Below are 17,082 nucleotides of genomic sequence, written 5' to 3' on the forward strand. Positions count from 1 at the left end.
AACTGTGCCAAGACTGGCAAAAACAGAATTTATATTAGAAGATTGTCCTATAGGCTATCCTGCACATTAGGGAGGCTGGGCGATTTCTCAGCTCAACAACATATTAAATGACAGTCATACCACCCAACTGGACATCACTACTCTAATCCCAAATATCTCCTTCCCTGAAATTTATGATATTTTAGTGAAAACATATCCAACCATGGCCAACTTTAATATATTCTCTCCAACAACTACTTTTGATTTAAAGTTGGATAAAATGGTCACTAATAACAAAAATCAAGAAAAATTCCATGTTGGTGTCCTGGGGCCAAATGATGAAAACCTCAATAAAATATCACAGCTGGCTCTTTATTAAGACTGCCATAATTAAACCAAAATACATTTAACAAATTATCTTTTGAATCTGAAGGTAAGACCTGTAAATCTACACTAAAGAAGACACAGAGAACATCACAGCACCAAGAACTATAAATTAACTAATATTAAGAAAAAATGCATCAACAAAAAACAAAACAAACAGAAAAGTGTCTCGCAGGACTTAAAGGAATCAAAGCAGCTAAACTCCAGGTACCTGTTGCAGGACTTAAAGGAATAAAGACAGCTAAAGACCAGGTACCTGGTGATAACACTCATGGAAACCCACATCCCGGCACCTGATCTCCAGCGAGCAGTTACCTCCGGCCGCGATGACCGCGTCTGCCCATCGCACGGTTTCTTCGCTGTACTCCCTCCGCTTCACTAGACGAACCTCAATCCCTTCATCCCTAGGACAAGAAGTTGCACACGTTTTCCACTGGTGACATATCTAAGACACGGACATTTTCTAAACGGTAGATTATTACAAAAGAAAAAAAGCAAAAACAGTAAAATCGTTGTTGTAGAAACAAATTTAGGTGTAGTCTGCAAAGTTAGCTTATATAGCCAGTGAACTGTGACAGGTCAGGCAGCAAAGGAATGAAGCTGACAACCAAATCTCCATGGGCCTTAAAACAAATTTTAAAATCACTAACAATACTGGTTAATCAGAATTTTACTTTCCTCTGTTTCTGATGCTTAAATTTAATGTAAAAATGTATTATATTCATTATGTAAAACTTATACATTCATTATAAAACCAAATAGCTATTGCCTGAAATTCAACAACTATTCATCGAGTGGCAGAGACTGAAGTACATGGCATGTCCTTAGGTTCCTCTTTCATAGTGTACTCAATTGCAAATAGAAGATTCTAGAATGGTCATTTTTAGGCACAGGGAATACGTTCATGAACACCCATATCTACATTCTGTTCCAAGAAATAAACTTCCACACAGTGGAAGCCCGCTGTGAGCGGAGCTAGCTGCAGAAATGACACTTTGCTAGAAGACAGAGTTACTGAAAATATCTGAATTGAGTAAAATAAAAATGTCCTTAGACAATGATAAGTTGGGTCTTTTAACCTACGATTTCCTGGAAATGTAACAAACTTTACTAAAATTCTAACAATTAGCTACTAGTACAAATAAAGTCATAAATCCTGTCCATAAAATCCCACCTTAGACCCCATCCCACAGACTTACCGTAAGCTATCAATTATATGTTCTACATTTTTGGTGTGAATATGATGTCGTTCAAGTAGCCCACTGTAGCTCGAGCCTTTCAATGCAAGCTATCAGAACAAAAAAAAATGCTATTTTACATCGAATATTACATATAATATGATGTTATTTAAAAGCGCTATGTAAAATAACAATTTTAAAGGCACATTTTAATAACTGCATATAAAATTTGAGTTCAAATTCAACTAAAGGCCAGATTTCAGAACATCATAATTTGACTTTAGTATCAAATACAGCATCAGCCCACCGTTTCCAAAAGGCAAGTTCTGTATGTTTCTTAACTGTCTTTACCAGATTACACGTGGCTCTCTGAAGGCCAAAGACAAACTCTCACTGTGACAGGCAGTTAGATGACCTTTGGTCCACTTGGGTTCTGCTCCTGTGTTTACATTTGGGTCCTATTAGGAATCTGCCTTGCGTCCTCTAAACAAGGGCTGGGTAGGCTCTGAGAAAAGGTAACCTGCAGATAAAAGGAGCTGTGACCTTCCAGCATTATTCTTCCTGGCTGATTTGAGTAATATTTTATATTTATCTTACCATTAATTATCTAAAGAGATAATCTAAAAATAAAATGTAAAGTATGTGTCTAATATAAAATCATAAATATATTATTATCACTACTTACTAAATTGTAAAACTAACTTCTAAAACTAATTTCGTCTGTATTTTACGTTCGGGAATGGCTAAGTTGGGGTCTCAGTATGTAGCAGAGGCTGTCTCAAATGACTCTTTCTTCAGCCTCCCAAGTATTTGTTTAGCAGTGAGTGCCACCATGCCTGGTTTGTGTTTTAGTTTTCAAAACAGAATACTTATTATTTTTGACAACTGCATTTTGCTTTTGCAAGATTATAAATATAACACTAATGAAAATAGCATTTTTTAACAAAATAAAACCAAATATCTTATTTCTTAAGAATGATTACTGCTAACATTCTGACGCCTACCTTCCCAGTCTTTTCTTTACAAATACTGGGTTAAGAGTTCTTTAACATATTTTTTCCACTTCTACCATTTAAAGAGAACTGTATGGGTATCAAAAGAAAGAGTGAAGGAAAACATTTGGTTATTGTGAAAATTAATAAATGGACTTTAAATTACATCAGACAGTCATACAAGTGTGTATTAGAATCATTGAATTCAGGCCAAATCGGCAGTGAGCACAGTGGTAACCGAAAACCTTTCATTCGTCTTAACCAAATGAACACAAATAAATTTGTTTCTAAGGACAAACAGAGTATGTCCCTTTAGATTTCTGCCCCTCATTACTCAGACCTGAAACCTCTTTTCAACCAACTCTCAAGGGCTATGAGCCAAAACACCTGGTCTTCTCCAGGACACCCTGCTCAGTGACTTTAAAAGAAATCTGCATATTGATGTTAAGGATTCCCAGTTGCTATCCCAAGCTCTGGAGAGTCTGGACTCAGCAGAAATCGGGCCATCTTTCTTTAGATGGTTAATAGGCATCTTTTGGGGTTTTTTTTTTTGGGGGGGGGGTTGTTGTTGCTGTTGGGTTTTTTTGTTGTTAGTGGTGTTTTTTTATGGTTTTTCAAGACAAGGTTTCTCTGTAGCTTTGGGGCCTGTCCTGGAACTAGCTGTCGTAGACCAAGCTGGCCTCGAACTCAGAGATCCGTCTGTCTCTGCCTCTGCGTTCCGAGTGCTGGGATTAAAGGTGTGCACTGCCACCACCCGACCAGGCATCTTCTAATATTCAGTACCAAGCCCTGCATGTTCTACTCTAAGGACTCCTCACCTACAGCTGAAGTCAAGGCTAGTCACACTTGAAACCACCTCTTCCCTTATCCCTATAGCCAATCACTAAACCATCAAGGCCCATCTCTACGCTCATCACTACCACAGTTTAGACAACTGCACACACCTCTCTCCAGTTCCTGGGCCTACAGTCTACGCCCTCACAGCCAGCCACTCACTTTAACACACGGTTATCAACTATGAGCACCCTGATAGACCTCCAGCCATGCTCTTCTTTGCACGGCTGGAATTCTCTCCCTCCTGCAGCCCAAGGCTGACTCTCTTCAGCCTTTAAGTACAAGGACGGCCTAACCACTAACATAGCAAGGCCCTGAGCACACTTACGGCTCACAGATGCCAAACCAATTACTCTTTTGGAATGGAGCCAATCACTCTATCTCAAAGTCTGTTAGCTCCCTCCACTGAATTTGCTACACCTAAAATTATCATGAGTGTATTTTTTACGTCCCCTTTCTAGAGTATAATCAACACAAGAGTGGTGACCTTCTCTTGTTCACCAGTGTACCCTCAGGAGCTGGTTACTGGGTAAGTTATCTGTTGAGTGAATTCATGCATTCATTAATTTGCTCAGGTTTCGGCTTGGGGTGGGGGAACTCCTGGGGATGCATGTCTCAGAAAAACAACAAGAGTGCATAAGCAGGTGCCAAGGACGACAAATTGAGTGACAGCCCGTCTACAGTGCTGGCTGTGCAGGTAATCTCTACCTGGTCAGGACTGAGAAGCTGCCAAGATATATGATTTTGTTATAGTAACAACACACACGATTTCACTTTTGGAGCGAACACTTCACAAAGCTAGAAATTAAGATTTTTTAAATGTAATGTGTGCAATTATTTGAGTACCTGGCTACTGTTTATTTAAATATTAGTTGAGCTCAATCAAATTTATTAAATGGAGACTACAAACAGCCCAGGGTGAAGAAAAGCATTTTGAATGTACAATAAATCTTTCAGAATTATGTCATCAAATTTATCGTTTCTCACTTGCCAGAAATAAAACTTAAGGGTAGCTGATTCCCAGACTTCAATAACCTACCCAAATATTGTATCTTCTCTTCCAACTTTTGGTTGGACTATATCAATATACGCGCTGGAACAAGAGACATAAACAGGCTAAGAGACTTCTGTTCTTACTTCCTTGTTCTCATCAAGCTGCAGGAAATTAAGCTAAAGATTAGCAATGGAGCAGAAATGTCTTTATCTCAAATTTCTCCTTGTGTAAATACTCTCTCTATGTTAGGGTCAACATTCACCTAGACAATGCAATTGCTGTAGTTCTTTAACACACTAGCTGGTGGGTAGCTGGTGGGTAGCTGGTGGGTAGCTGGTGGGTAGCTGGTGGGTAGCTGGTGGGGTCACTGGTGAAACAGCTGGGCTCACTAACAAGGACTAAGTAGATAAGTAGCAAAACATTACAGAAAACACTTCGAAACATCAACTAGACTATTCTGAACTACCATGTAAACAGCACTCACGCTATTGTAGAACACGAACTGTGGTAGAATGGATAACTATACCCCTGAAAATAATGTGGCTTCAGACACCTAAAACCTCACCTTCATCAGAATATCAAGTACAAATGTTTTCCTGTAAAAGGGTTACAATTAAAAAGTTAGAAATTTAGAATACATTCTCAACTTTGCAAAGTTCCATACTTCAACTATGACATTTTCCAAATGGCCTGCTGCATTTTTACATTATTACTAATTTTTTAACTTGGCTTATATTAAAGTCATTACAATTACAAATTTTTAAAACTTGTTTTACCAAGTAGGGTTATTATTTTGGACTCTAATTTCCGTGAAAGGTCAATCCAGTGTTCTAACATATAAAATACACAATCTTGTAAGATAATGAAACTTTGCTAAGTAAACTCACCAGATACAATTCAATCACCCTTTTACAGACTTAACTTAATTACTCAAAATTGCCTGGAAAGTGTGTGTGCACCTTTCAGCAGCTGCAAAATCAACTGTTCGCCTCTCGGGCTCAGGCCACAAGCACCAACTCTGGAAGGCTTGTTTGGCTGGAATGGACCAATTCTGGATTTGATAGACTATCTCCTAGGTGTTCCCTTCCCTTCAACCCAGCTGCCTTGGCCAGTATTTTGTTCATTCTATTTGTGTCTTCCCTATGGTTGGTATTGTCAAGGCTCTATCTTCAGCTCTCTCCTCAGCTCTCCTGACATTTCCTGAATTATCGCCAACCCCGGGACCAGGCCTCCAGAGTATGCATCAGAGATTGAAACCTGTCCCATCAGCTCTATCTTCTCTTGATTCATAGACTCCACTTTTCAAACGTCCTTAGCACCCCACCCAGTCCTAGTTCTCACCCCAAGATATCTAAGGCTTCATGGCCCCATCCTCATGTGTACTCTGGGAGTCATGCACCCATTAATAAAGGCATTATTACTTCAGGTAACTGAACGAACCCAGCTGCCACCCTCAGGTCTCTCACACTATCTCCACACTAGCCAGCCAGCTAACACACTGCTGAGCACACTTTTTCCAAACCGTGTCACTTCCACACTGCCACCCTCAGTTCTGGACCGCATCGACTCTGCCGTGCACAATGGAAAAACTTGCTTCTGGATTTTCTGAACTGATCCCTTAAAAGTTCGATAAACTCCCATCTGATCCTAATCAAGACCTGAGAGTCACCTTCATCCTAGTCCCCAAACACAACCAAAACCTCATACCTCTGGCTCGCTCCATTCCTATGAAGAGAGTGCTAACTTAGAATACAGTTAACATCTGCCTGTCTCACCCAGCCTACCTACATGACCTCAATACACGGATGGTTGAGCACTGACTATACCCTTGCTATACATTAGAGTCGGAGAGAACAGCCAGCATTTCAATTAAACAGAAAGGAAAATATTCTATCAAATTGGGTTACACTGTTTCCTGCAGCATTTTACTCCAATTAATACAAGTCACAATGTCAAGTTTCTGTCTGGATCCCAAAGTTTCAGTTTTTCTTGGCTAAAAGATGAACTTCATTCTTTGTTCTCGTCACCCGTGCAAACTCTTCCACCCCTCAACATTTAGCGACGTCCTGAAAGCATCCAGTGCCATTTTACCCTCACCATATCGCAAGAACGTGAAAGCTTGCCAAGTGCTGGTGACAATCTGTAGATTGGGGAACTCATCCAATGCTTATGAAAAGCTTACTTTTAGTTACAATTGTCCTTAACAATATGAAAACTGGGGCTAGCAAGACAGTTAAACAAGCAAAGACACCTGTCACTCAAGCCTGGTGACCTGAGTTCCATCCCTGGAACACATGAAAAGGTGGAGGAAGAGAACCAACTCCACAAAGTTGTCCTCTGACCGCCACCTATATGCTGTGACATGTGCACCCACACATAAACCATGTATGCACACACGTACACACAATAATATTTTAAAAGGTAAAATAGAACAGCTGCAAACAATGTGTAATAATCCCAAAAGAGGACTACTACAAAGCAAACACTACGTAGTGAATGCATTTGTATCAAGACAGATAACTTTTCAAAACAACAGTTAATAAATGCAAATTTGTAAAAACCAGGCACATGTTCTAAGGCTTATATCATTGCTGTAACTTTTAAAACATGCATAAAATTTTATATATTTTTGTAGAGAGTCATATCAATATAAAACCATCTGCATGATAATGTATATGCCTAACACCTTCACAAGTAGAGATCACCCTTGGGTGGGAGCAGAGAGACTAGCCAGATGAATAGGGCTATACTGTTAATAGTTACCATTCTTACAAAAAAAGCAAATCTAAAGCAGGGCAGGAAGAGCTCATTTGGGAAAGTACTTGCTCCACCAACATGAGGACCTGACTCACCCCCAAGCACCTAAATAGAGAGTTGCTGGTCCTCACTTAGGAGCCCAGGGCTGCAAAGCAGAAACTGAGGACCCCTGCGGCTTACCACCATCCAGTGTAGCCTAATGACAAGCTGAGCTCCAAGCCAATGAGAGACCTCCTCTGAGAAGGAGCTACAAAGTGTTTCCTGAGGTTAATCCCAAAGGTTATCTTCTGGCCTGACTCCTCATGTGTGCAGGAGACACATGAGTACATCCATTTAAAAAGTTCTGTAGCAAATATGGAAAAATGATATCTGCTACGTCTAGGTAGTTAAATACACACGTATCTGTATCTTGCTACTGTGAAGTTTTCTATAGACTTGAAATATTTCCTAACTAAAGATCACAACACTAAACACTTCACCAAAAAAATTATTTAAAGGTTATAAAATAAAAAGAAAAAAACCCTCAAGGTTCTTTGCTCTCCTTTATCTCTGTCCTTCCTAACTAGCTCCTCCTTTTCCATATGCTCATGGACTACAGAGTTAGAATACCACGAAATGTATTTTCTCCACTCACTGGAAACTAGTGTTTGGTCCCCGGTTCAGTACACTGCCTGGTAAACAGCTACTTAACAAAGGCTCGGGGTGAAGGCGGCTGACTCTGCCCAACTGACAACCTGAGGATGAAACCCTGGGCCCACGTGATGAAGGAGAGAGCCACCTCTCTCAATTTCCGCAGACCTCCAGACCTGCCATACCACTAAGTATAATAAATGCAGAAAATAAAAAATAGGTAATGAGAAAACAAATTAAGTCAAGTAAAAAAACTTTCTGGGTGCTGATAACACGTATTACACCTTTGCAAGTTTTTATTTAAACAATGGATACATGTTTGTTTGCCATGTCCCTGGATGTGGAGCTGGAGGACAACTTGAGGAGTCCGTTCTCTTCTTTCCTCTGTGTGCCCTGGGTACCGCACCCGGGTCCTCAGCCTTGTCTACACACTGAGCCATCTCGGGAGCCCTGGCAAGTGTTTATGATATAGACTTTGAAGTTATATTCTCTATTACAAACAAGCTTCGTGAAAGAGGAAGCACTTCAGAACCAGCGCTACCTCAAAGCAACGAAGAGAAGAGAAGAGAAGAGAAGAGAAGAGAAGAGAAGAGAAGAGAAGAGAAGAGAAGAGAAGAGAAGGAACGAACCCCACTTCATGAAGCTGGGGAATGTAGCTTAATGGCAGACCACTACCTAGCAGGCACAAGGCCCTGGGTTTGATGCCAGCAGTGTAAAATTAACTAATTACCACTTCACAGTGTTAAAATAACACCTTTTTAGTTCATCTCGGTGATCTTAGAAAAGCAACCTGCAGGGACTAGAGAGATGGCTCCGTGGTTAAGAGAACTGGCTGCTCCTCTAGAGGACCTGAGTTCAATTCCCAGCACCCACATGGCAGCCCACAACTGTCTCTAACTCCAGTTCCAAGGGACCTGGCACCCTCACACAGACATACATGCAGGGAAAACACCGGTGCACATAAAATAATAAATTAATCTAAAAAGAAAAAAAAAGAAGTAAGAAAAGTAACCTGCTTTGGAATGACAAATCAATGTCACACCAAGTATAAAACTTTCAGTTGGGTGACAATGCAAATGTGCTGCCATGAATGCCTGCTGTAAACATGCAAGGACAAACACTGTGTGGCTGCTACACCGCGGCTTCCATGACAATGTTTTTTCCTCTTTTACCTTAAATTTTATCTTGTTTTATTTGGGGAGGGCTGTAGGGGCAGAGGGCAGATGGGAGCAGTGGGAATATAGGTGGGATCGAGATGCATGGTGTGAAATACACAAAATAGATTTTTTACAAAAGAAAGAAAAAACATTCCGCTATCCTTACTCGTCATATACAGAGATTATTTCCAAAAGGAAACACACGCACACGCGCGCGCGCACACACACACACACACACACACACACACACACACACACACACTGATAAACGAGTCATTTGCAGGGGCCAAAACTGAATAAAAGATGACGGGAAGGAAAGGCTGATTATATACCATTACATGTTCAACAGTTTTAATGTACTGCTGATCCATAAATAGTCCAAATTAAATCAGCACAGCTAATGAGAATTAAAATGGCTTAAGAATGCCAAAATGTGAAGTTCTAGAAATAATAAGCAATGAAGTCCAAGAGACAGCCTGGAGTCCCTGTCTATGAAGAGATTACTGAAACACAGTGTTTCTCAAAGCATAATCTGGGAGCCACCTGGGAAACACAGGAAACTGGCCAAAAAAAAGAAAAAAAGAAAAAAAAGAAAAAGAAAAACAAAAAACTGTAGATTTCTGGGATTCAAACATAGTAATTTTAGGCATATGGTTCAGAGAAGCAAAGTGTAGGAATTCTCTACACTGAATCAGAACCATGAAAGGGAAGGTTCGGGAATCTGTACTCCGCTAAGCTCCCTGGGTGATGAAGCCTCTGCATACTGACCTAGCAGAGAAGCCAAGCGGCCAGATGTTCACCCTTAGATAGCTGGCTCTGGGGCTGTGGCTGGGAGAACTGACAGCAACAAGGTTCAGTTAGAGGCCCTGGTGGCACCTCAGATCACGTTCTTTAATGTGCTAACTACTTACATGGCTGACTGCATATGTGTAGAAAAGAATTATCTGCCCAGCAGTTAACTACAACCTAAGCCACCCATCTTTTTTTTTTTTCAAACAAAAGGAAACAAAAACAAGGCATTATATCTCTATCTAAGAATCAGCTATGAAGACAATAAACAGAAACAACTTAACCCAATAGATGTGTCATTAAATAAACTTATTTTATCCTATTATATCTAACAATGGAAGCTACTGAAAATGGCTCCTCTGAACCACAACAGAATGAGAGAAGCCCAAGTGAAAACTGCTCATTTCTTATCTGATTTGTACAACCGAGTATTTTAAATAAAGCCTTTTCGCTGGCTGACAAAGTACGTTCTGGGCAAGAACATCCTTCCCAAGTCTGTTTTGTTTCATCTGTCAAGGTGTCTGGTTATTAAAGCTCCGCCTCTGCCACCAGCCTCAGATCTTATGGCACAAATAGACTGTGACAGTGGTTTTACGCCTTTGCAATATCACAGGACTTGGAAGTTAAATCCTTAACTAAAAAGCTTCCAGTCTTCCATTCCCAAGCTAAGTCATTAATCAGCCAATGGGAAGAAAGGCAAGATTGAAATAAAGCAACACCACCAAGAAAAGCAACTGAAAATCAGACCTTTGCCCCAAGCTGAAAGATATAATCCTATTCTTGTAAGGCTTCATCAATTAAAAAGACTCTTCACGTAACTCTTTGCCTTTCAAAGAAAACCAGAGGCTTCAGGACAGAAAGCTACAGGGACACTCTGGTCAACATCTACTATGTACATTTTAACAAGTACCCTAAATAGAGACTTATTTTTCACAAAAAAACAAATGAACAAAAAAACCAACATAACAAAAGGGAATGCTTTCATACAAAATCATGTTACCATGATGTTACACAGTGGCCACAGTACCAATGGCATCAAACAAGCACCTGGTCATTTTCTTTTATAACCAATTCATGCGTTCATAACAAATGAGGTAAAATTCTTTCTGTCCCTACCTTCTACAGAATACCATGGTAGAAGAACTTCACACAGCCTGGTGTTCCTTAGCTGTTCTTATCCAGGCTACATCTAATGCAATCTCACTCCAAATACGCCTTAACATCGATGCAAAGCCAACTCCTATCAGTAAGGGAGAAATCCAATAAAATTGCAGCAAAAAAAAGCAAAAAAACTATTCTGCCTCCTTCGCTTGGTGATCACAAACCTCTGCTGTACAGCCCAGCAGTCATACTTTCAAGCTGCCTTAATTTAACAGCATCACCAAGAGATGGACAAATACTAATTAGGAGATATCTCCACTCAAAGAGGGAGTCTGAGCTTTTATAAACACCAATTATCCCTACATTTTAAGAGGCTTTATTATTAGTGATCTAGTTCAGAAATACAAGAGTTATTCTCAATTCAGATACTACCTGTTTTCCAGAGTCCTTGAAATCATTTCAAAATGCCAACTCCTTTGGAAAGGGCTTGGGAGCTATTTAGCCCAACCCATCAGGAGCTCAGTGAACAAACTTGAAAGCTAACATTGCAGTACAAACATTTCATTTCGCTCAGGAGAACAAAAAATGCAAAGGGAGTCAGTTACACAGAACCAGGGAGCACCTAGAGCTCCCGGCTACAATCCCTCCTGTGCTGTGTAGACCTGAAGGGCATCAAATCCTTCTGTTTCCTTGTTTCTTGAGTGTGCCAGTGTAAGCCCAGAGAGTCTCAGATGAAGTTGTGCTAAGCATACGCGGTATTTCACAATTTCCAAAAGGTGAACCTTGCAAAGTTGGGCGGACAACCAAAAGGACACACCTCTTTTCCCAGAATAGAAACAGCACACTTCCATCTGGCCAGCAAACCCCCCCCCCACACACACACCGCCTTCATTTCACTCAGCTACACCATCGACCCCGGCCACACTGCAGATCTTCTCTACCACTGCAGATGTTTTCTAGGAACACTTCCAACACTTGGGCGAAGGGGAAAAGACATTTGCACACTGACTTCTACCAAGTGACCCTTCAACTTGACAAGATGCCACAGCTAAGCAAAGACTTACAACGGGTTTCTCCTAGTTCCCCCCCCCAAAAAAATGATTATCACAAAGTATCACCAGGTTTTAAGAATAGGCAGCCTACCTATTCTTGGACGTAACTGGAAAATGGTTATAGACAACTAATTCTAAAGCCTTCAGGTGTTTGGAATCAACAATTACAGATGTTCAATGGGAGTTTTTCTAGAATCTAGAAAATTTATCTAGAATCTAGATAAACTGCTAACAACCGATTTCCCTAAAGTTGCTGTGTAGCACAAAATCAAAATTTTCAAAACTGGGGAAGCTCAAACTCTAGGTTCAACCCCTCAAACACACATATACACGCGCCTGGTTTTCCACACCTGGCAAGGCTCTTAGTAAATATACCAAATACGTGTGTCGCGGAGTCACTGTACTTCAGAGACACAGGTTCTTCCTTTCACCCATTATCCATCCTGCTCACTTGTCCCTTATCTGACCTTCCTACATGAAAACACATCTCAGGTCAACTTTCCTGCCTCGCTGTTCCAGGCGCTTTTGAAGCGGCCAGAGACCCTGGACCGGCGACCACATTCCAGCAGGGTTTGCCCTCCTCAGGCCTCGGTCCCCGGGAGTCAAGGGGGTGTGTCCGTGGCACCATGGCCCTCTCTCTGACGCCAGCAGCCGCGCACAGGAATGTTTTATCTTGGGGCAGCCTGGGGAGAGGTCCCCAAAGCGAACAACCCTCAGGCCACCGGTACACTTTCCAGCGATCGGAGTCTGTGCAGAGTCTGTACTCCCGATGCCGGGGCGAGGGCACACGTGGCTTCTCAAGTCCCGGTACCAGGGGCCTCTCCAAGGAAGGCTCGGGACGCCAATCTCCCACGCTCGAGGGGGGTGGGGAGGCAGGCAATCGCAGGGAGGCCGTCGGGCTTTGCGGGTGTCCCGTGTCCCCCGGGGCTCAGCCGTATCCCCCACCCCCACCCCGTACCCCCGGTACCGGCCGTCCCCCTCCAGGACCCACCAGCTGCTTCAGGTCCTCCTCCGAGAGCTCCGCGTAGCGGTACCGTTGCTGCTCGAACTCGTAGCGGGTGGTTTTCGCCACCACCACCACCCGCGAGGGGCGGAAGCCGCCGTCTGCGCGGCTACCGCGGCCCGCCAGCTCGCGCGGCTGCCCGTGCCCCAGGTGCCGCCGGCCGTCCGCACCCGAGCCCCGCAGAGCCGCCCGGCCACCCGCCACGCGCCGGCAGCTGCCCAGCAGGAAGCCCCGGTAGCAAGTCATGGTCCGCCGGGCTGCCGCTGCAGGCTCGCACTCCCCGCCGCCAGCACCACGCCGGGCGCGCAGAGGTTAAGTGCGGGGACGTGCGTGGAAAGCGCCACTAGCGGGGAGACGTGCCCAGACGCTGGCGCGGGCGGGGAGCCCCCGAGACGATCTGAGGGGGACGGGGGAGGGGGGCGGGGAACGGGGCTGGCCTACGGGTGGTGGGTTTTATTTGTTTGTTTATCCGTTTCCTTCCTGCGCCTGCGCAGCGGCCTCTCGGCCCGGCCCCACCTCCCTCTCTGTGCCCGCCCCCAGGCCGGCCCCGTCAGCCAATCAGAATTCGGGGAGGTTTGGGAGCCCGAGGGGCTGCAAGGATTGGCTGTGGCTGGGACAGGGCAGGAATTCTATTTGGCGTTTGAGCTGCCTGAGGAAATCCAGCTGGAACCGGTCTAAGGCGGCCTAGGGGGAGCTGGCTGAGTTTTGAGTGCCTGGCGGGAAAGCGAGGCCCGTGAGCATCTTCACCTCGGTGCTTTCATTATGGCCTAGCTTTCTGGCCCCGCGCTTGGCTTTTGTGAATGTTAACCAGTGTCTGCTGGATAGCTGCGGTAAGAGATGAGGAAACTGACCTTGCCCAAAGCGGCCAAGTTTGCCTGATGCCAAATGAAGCTGCCTAGCCCTTTATTTGAGAGGAATGAGACAGGTAGCGAGAAGGGTCATAGAGCATTAACACGAGCTCAGAGATCTAAGCTCCTCGTCCTTCTGATCGCCAAAGAGCACCCGTCTAGAGAGACCGTGCTGTCAGTGAGAAACGTGGAGGATAATGAGGGAAGGAGTCTTGCCTAGTGGTGCGTGTCTCTGTAGACAAGATAAAGGAAGATAAAGGTTGGAAAAATTGGGTAGGGCCAGACTGAAGGTTTAAAATGTTCGCTCGCACTTTGCCCTTTATTCTTTGCCCACAATGAAGCAAGCTCAAAACAGTGTTTGATGATTATTGATCTGGCTTTGGAATGTTGGGTAGTCTTGAAAGCCAGAGCAAGGGAAACTGTCAGTCTGTGGGGACAGTTACACAACCATAGAAATCTAGGCTGGTCTAATAATACTGCGAATAGAAGGGAAAGTTACTCTGATATGCACAGGCTAGTAATGCGGCACCTGCCTCAGGAGTCCTTGCTTCTTTGCAGCCCTGGCACCCCCAGGAAGTGGTTTCTGGATTCCAGGCACGCTCTTTCATATTTATGAGACTCAGGTACCTCTGTAATGTTCAGACCTATTACCTCTAACCAGAAAATTACAGTTTTGACTCCCACTTTCCAGCCAGAAACAACTCAATGGGATATCCTCGTCAAACCTTACTTTGGATGCTTTTTTCTACCTCCCCCAAAGCATTGCTTCATTAAAACATCCTCTCAGAGGGATCAGAAGTATCTTGAATTCTCTCTCCCTGGTGGATATTCCACTCAAGTTCTTAAACATAGCCATGTCTATGACATTGAAAACTTTGAAGGAGAGAACCTTCTAAGCCCCGGTTGACTCCCTGTCCCATATCTCCCTTTTACAAACAGATTCTGGACAGAATAATCTGTTAATCAGTCATCGACACATTCATGCTGCCAACTTTTTTTTTTTTTGTGAGGAACGGGGTGGGGGGGGGGGAGGAGACACGCTTAGTTTATGTTTCTAATCCATCCCTGTGGGAACCACCAACCTTTTGTCTTCTCCCTATGTTTTCTTCACTACTCTTATTGCCAAAGTTACCAAATGACCAGATGGGAACCCAGAAGATACCATTTAATCCTTAAATCCCTTGGTTACGTGAAGCACTGAATTGGCTCAATTCTTTCTGGAGTATTTGGCTGTTGACTCAGAGCACGCCAGGGACCTCTCAGTTCCCTCTCTTGGGTTCTTCTAGACCCATCTCTGAGATGTAGCTCCTACCATTGACTCTTAAAGCGTTCTTTCTCTCACCTGCTCCCCCCCCCCCACTCCATTCTCCGTGGTGAATTCATCCAGTGTTGTGTAATGAAGAGTTTGGGCCTTCAAATACTGATTCAGATCCCAGCTTTAGTGTGTATTTGCTTTGTGAACCTTGGACTGGTTGCTTAACCTTTCCGAGCCTATCTCTTCATTTACAAAACAGTAGCTGCCTCGTAAAGTTGTCCATAAATGAATAGACGCCTGACCCTATGTCCTCTGTAAATTAAACCCTGCAAATATTAGCCTCCTTTGCCTAAAATGACTTCAGCTATTACCAGTGCCTTAAGCCCACATCATTCTCCTTAACTTCAGATCTTTGTTTGTAGCTTACTATAGGATGTCTCTTCAGTTCAAATATACAACTCTTATTAGTGGACACTAAATTATATTTGAATAAAACATTCTACCGGGTGCTGGAAATCAAATGATAAAGGGTCTTTGTTCTTTGGGAGCCTAAAGTTGTACAATGGTAGAATTCTACAGAGTGTTTCTAAGAAATCAGAGGAGCAGGTTTCAATTCAGCTTAAGAGTTAGGGAAGATATCCGGGAAATGTCTTGAACTAACACACATTAAAACATTAGTGTCTGCCAGGCAGTAGTGGCGCACGCCTTTAAACCCAGCACTCAGGAGGCAGAGGCAGGCGGATCTCTGTGAGTTTGAGACCAGCCTGGCCTACAAGAGCTAGATCCTGGACAGGCTCCAAAGCTACAGAGAAACCCTGTCTCGAACAACAAAACAAAACAAAACATTAGTGTCATCAAGGATGAGAAAGGAGCAGGGTAGTAGTGGTACATGCCTTTAATCTCATCACTCAGGAAGCAAAGAGACAGACAGATCGAGGCCAACCTGGTCTTTAGGGCAAGTTCCAGAATAGCTCCCAAACTACAGAAAAGCGCTGTCTTGAACTCCCCCCCATGAGAAAGGAATTTTACAGAAGAAATAGCATAAACAATTGTGTGGAGACCCAGTGAAGCAGCTACTCTGAATTTCCAGCAAATTGTGAGCAGTAGTCCACACTGGGAGACAAGACTATAGATGGGGACAGAGGAAAGAGCTACATCCATGCTAAGGGACCGGGCTTTTATGCTATACATATTAGAAAACAGCAAAAGGACAGGATGGCATAATTAGCTTCGCAAAATCATTAAAATTTTCTCAAAAGAAACACTTGCAGTACATAAACCCCTTGAGAAATGTTCAGCCATATTAAAAATCAGAAAGATACAAATTAATATCAGAGTGGAATGCTTTTTATCCCCTAGACTGGAAGAAATTAAGAAGCTCTAGGATGTTCTAGTTAGAAGACAATCAAGCTATCAAGACCTTATTAGGCTAAACAATTCATCAATCATTTCCATGATTCTACCATTACTACAGTTCACAAATACTGTCTCAGAAGTTCTAATATATTCTTATATTTCAGTTTGATAACTTCAAGCCTGATATTTTTTTAAAAAGCAATCAGTACAGTAGATTATATAGAGGAGTTATGATCAGATACAAAACTCCTGGTATTCATGGGACAGGGTATCAGTTTCACATCTCTCAGACAAGAAAATTTTAAAGTTACTGAATTGCAAACTCTAATCCCAGTAGTTTAGTATGGCAAAGCTGGTGTGGTTTTTGTTCCATTTTTTTTGTTTTGTTTTGGTTTGATTTTGGGTTCTCTGTATACAATCCTGGCTATCCTGGAACTAGCTCTGTAGACCAGGCTGGCCTTAAACTTAGAGATCAGCCTGCCTCTGCCTCCCAAGTACTGGGATTAAAGGTGTATGCTCTCAGGCCGAGCTGTGGTTTTCTAACGAATGATCCAAGTAAGTACATGATAGCCACATCTTAAGCAAATATTTCCTAACATTTTATGAAAGTGTCGTGTGTCACTGATGTCTGCAGTTTAGAGATGTCCAGGTATCTTAAATGTACTCTTTTCAGACTCTACAGTACTCACTCACGTGTGACTCTGGGAAAGCTCCAACTCCTCTCTGTAACATCCATATAGTCCAGTACTTGAGGAGATATTTTTCACTGGGAA

General features: G+C 43.0%; 1 protein-coding gene across 3 annotated transcripts in view; it reads right to left on the bottom strand.

The window, feature by feature from the left end:
* Positions 1-13,263, bottom strand: part of Nadk2 (NAD kinase 2, mitochondrial) — a 38,804-nt gene extending 25,541 nt beyond the window's left edge. For 2 of the 3 annotated variants that reach the window (XM_038324185.2, XM_038324184.2), the window contains exons 1-3: positions 12,839-13,263; positions 1,563-1,651; positions 679-767 (exon numbers count right to left, since the gene is read on the bottom strand). In XM_038324185.2, the coding sequence (XP_038180113.1) occupies positions 679-767; positions 1,563-1,651; positions 12,839-13,096 (436 nt within the window). In that variant the 5' untranslated portion in view covers positions 13,097-13,263. Of the gene's footprint in view, positions 1-678; positions 768-1,562; positions 1,652-11,227; positions 11,512-12,838 lie in introns of those variants that run through there. The other variant, XM_038324187.2, reaches the window with a different exon arrangement.
* Positions 13,264-17,082: the final 3,819 nt, after the last annotated feature.

The sequence above is a fragment of the Arvicola amphibius genome, chromosome 3 (assembly GCF_903992535.2).
Source record: "Arvicola amphibius chromosome 3, mArvAmp1.2, whole genome shotgun sequence".
In the NCBI taxonomy this organism is placed as follows: Eukaryota; Metazoa; Chordata; class Mammalia; order Rodentia; family Cricetidae; genus Arvicola; species Arvicola amphibius.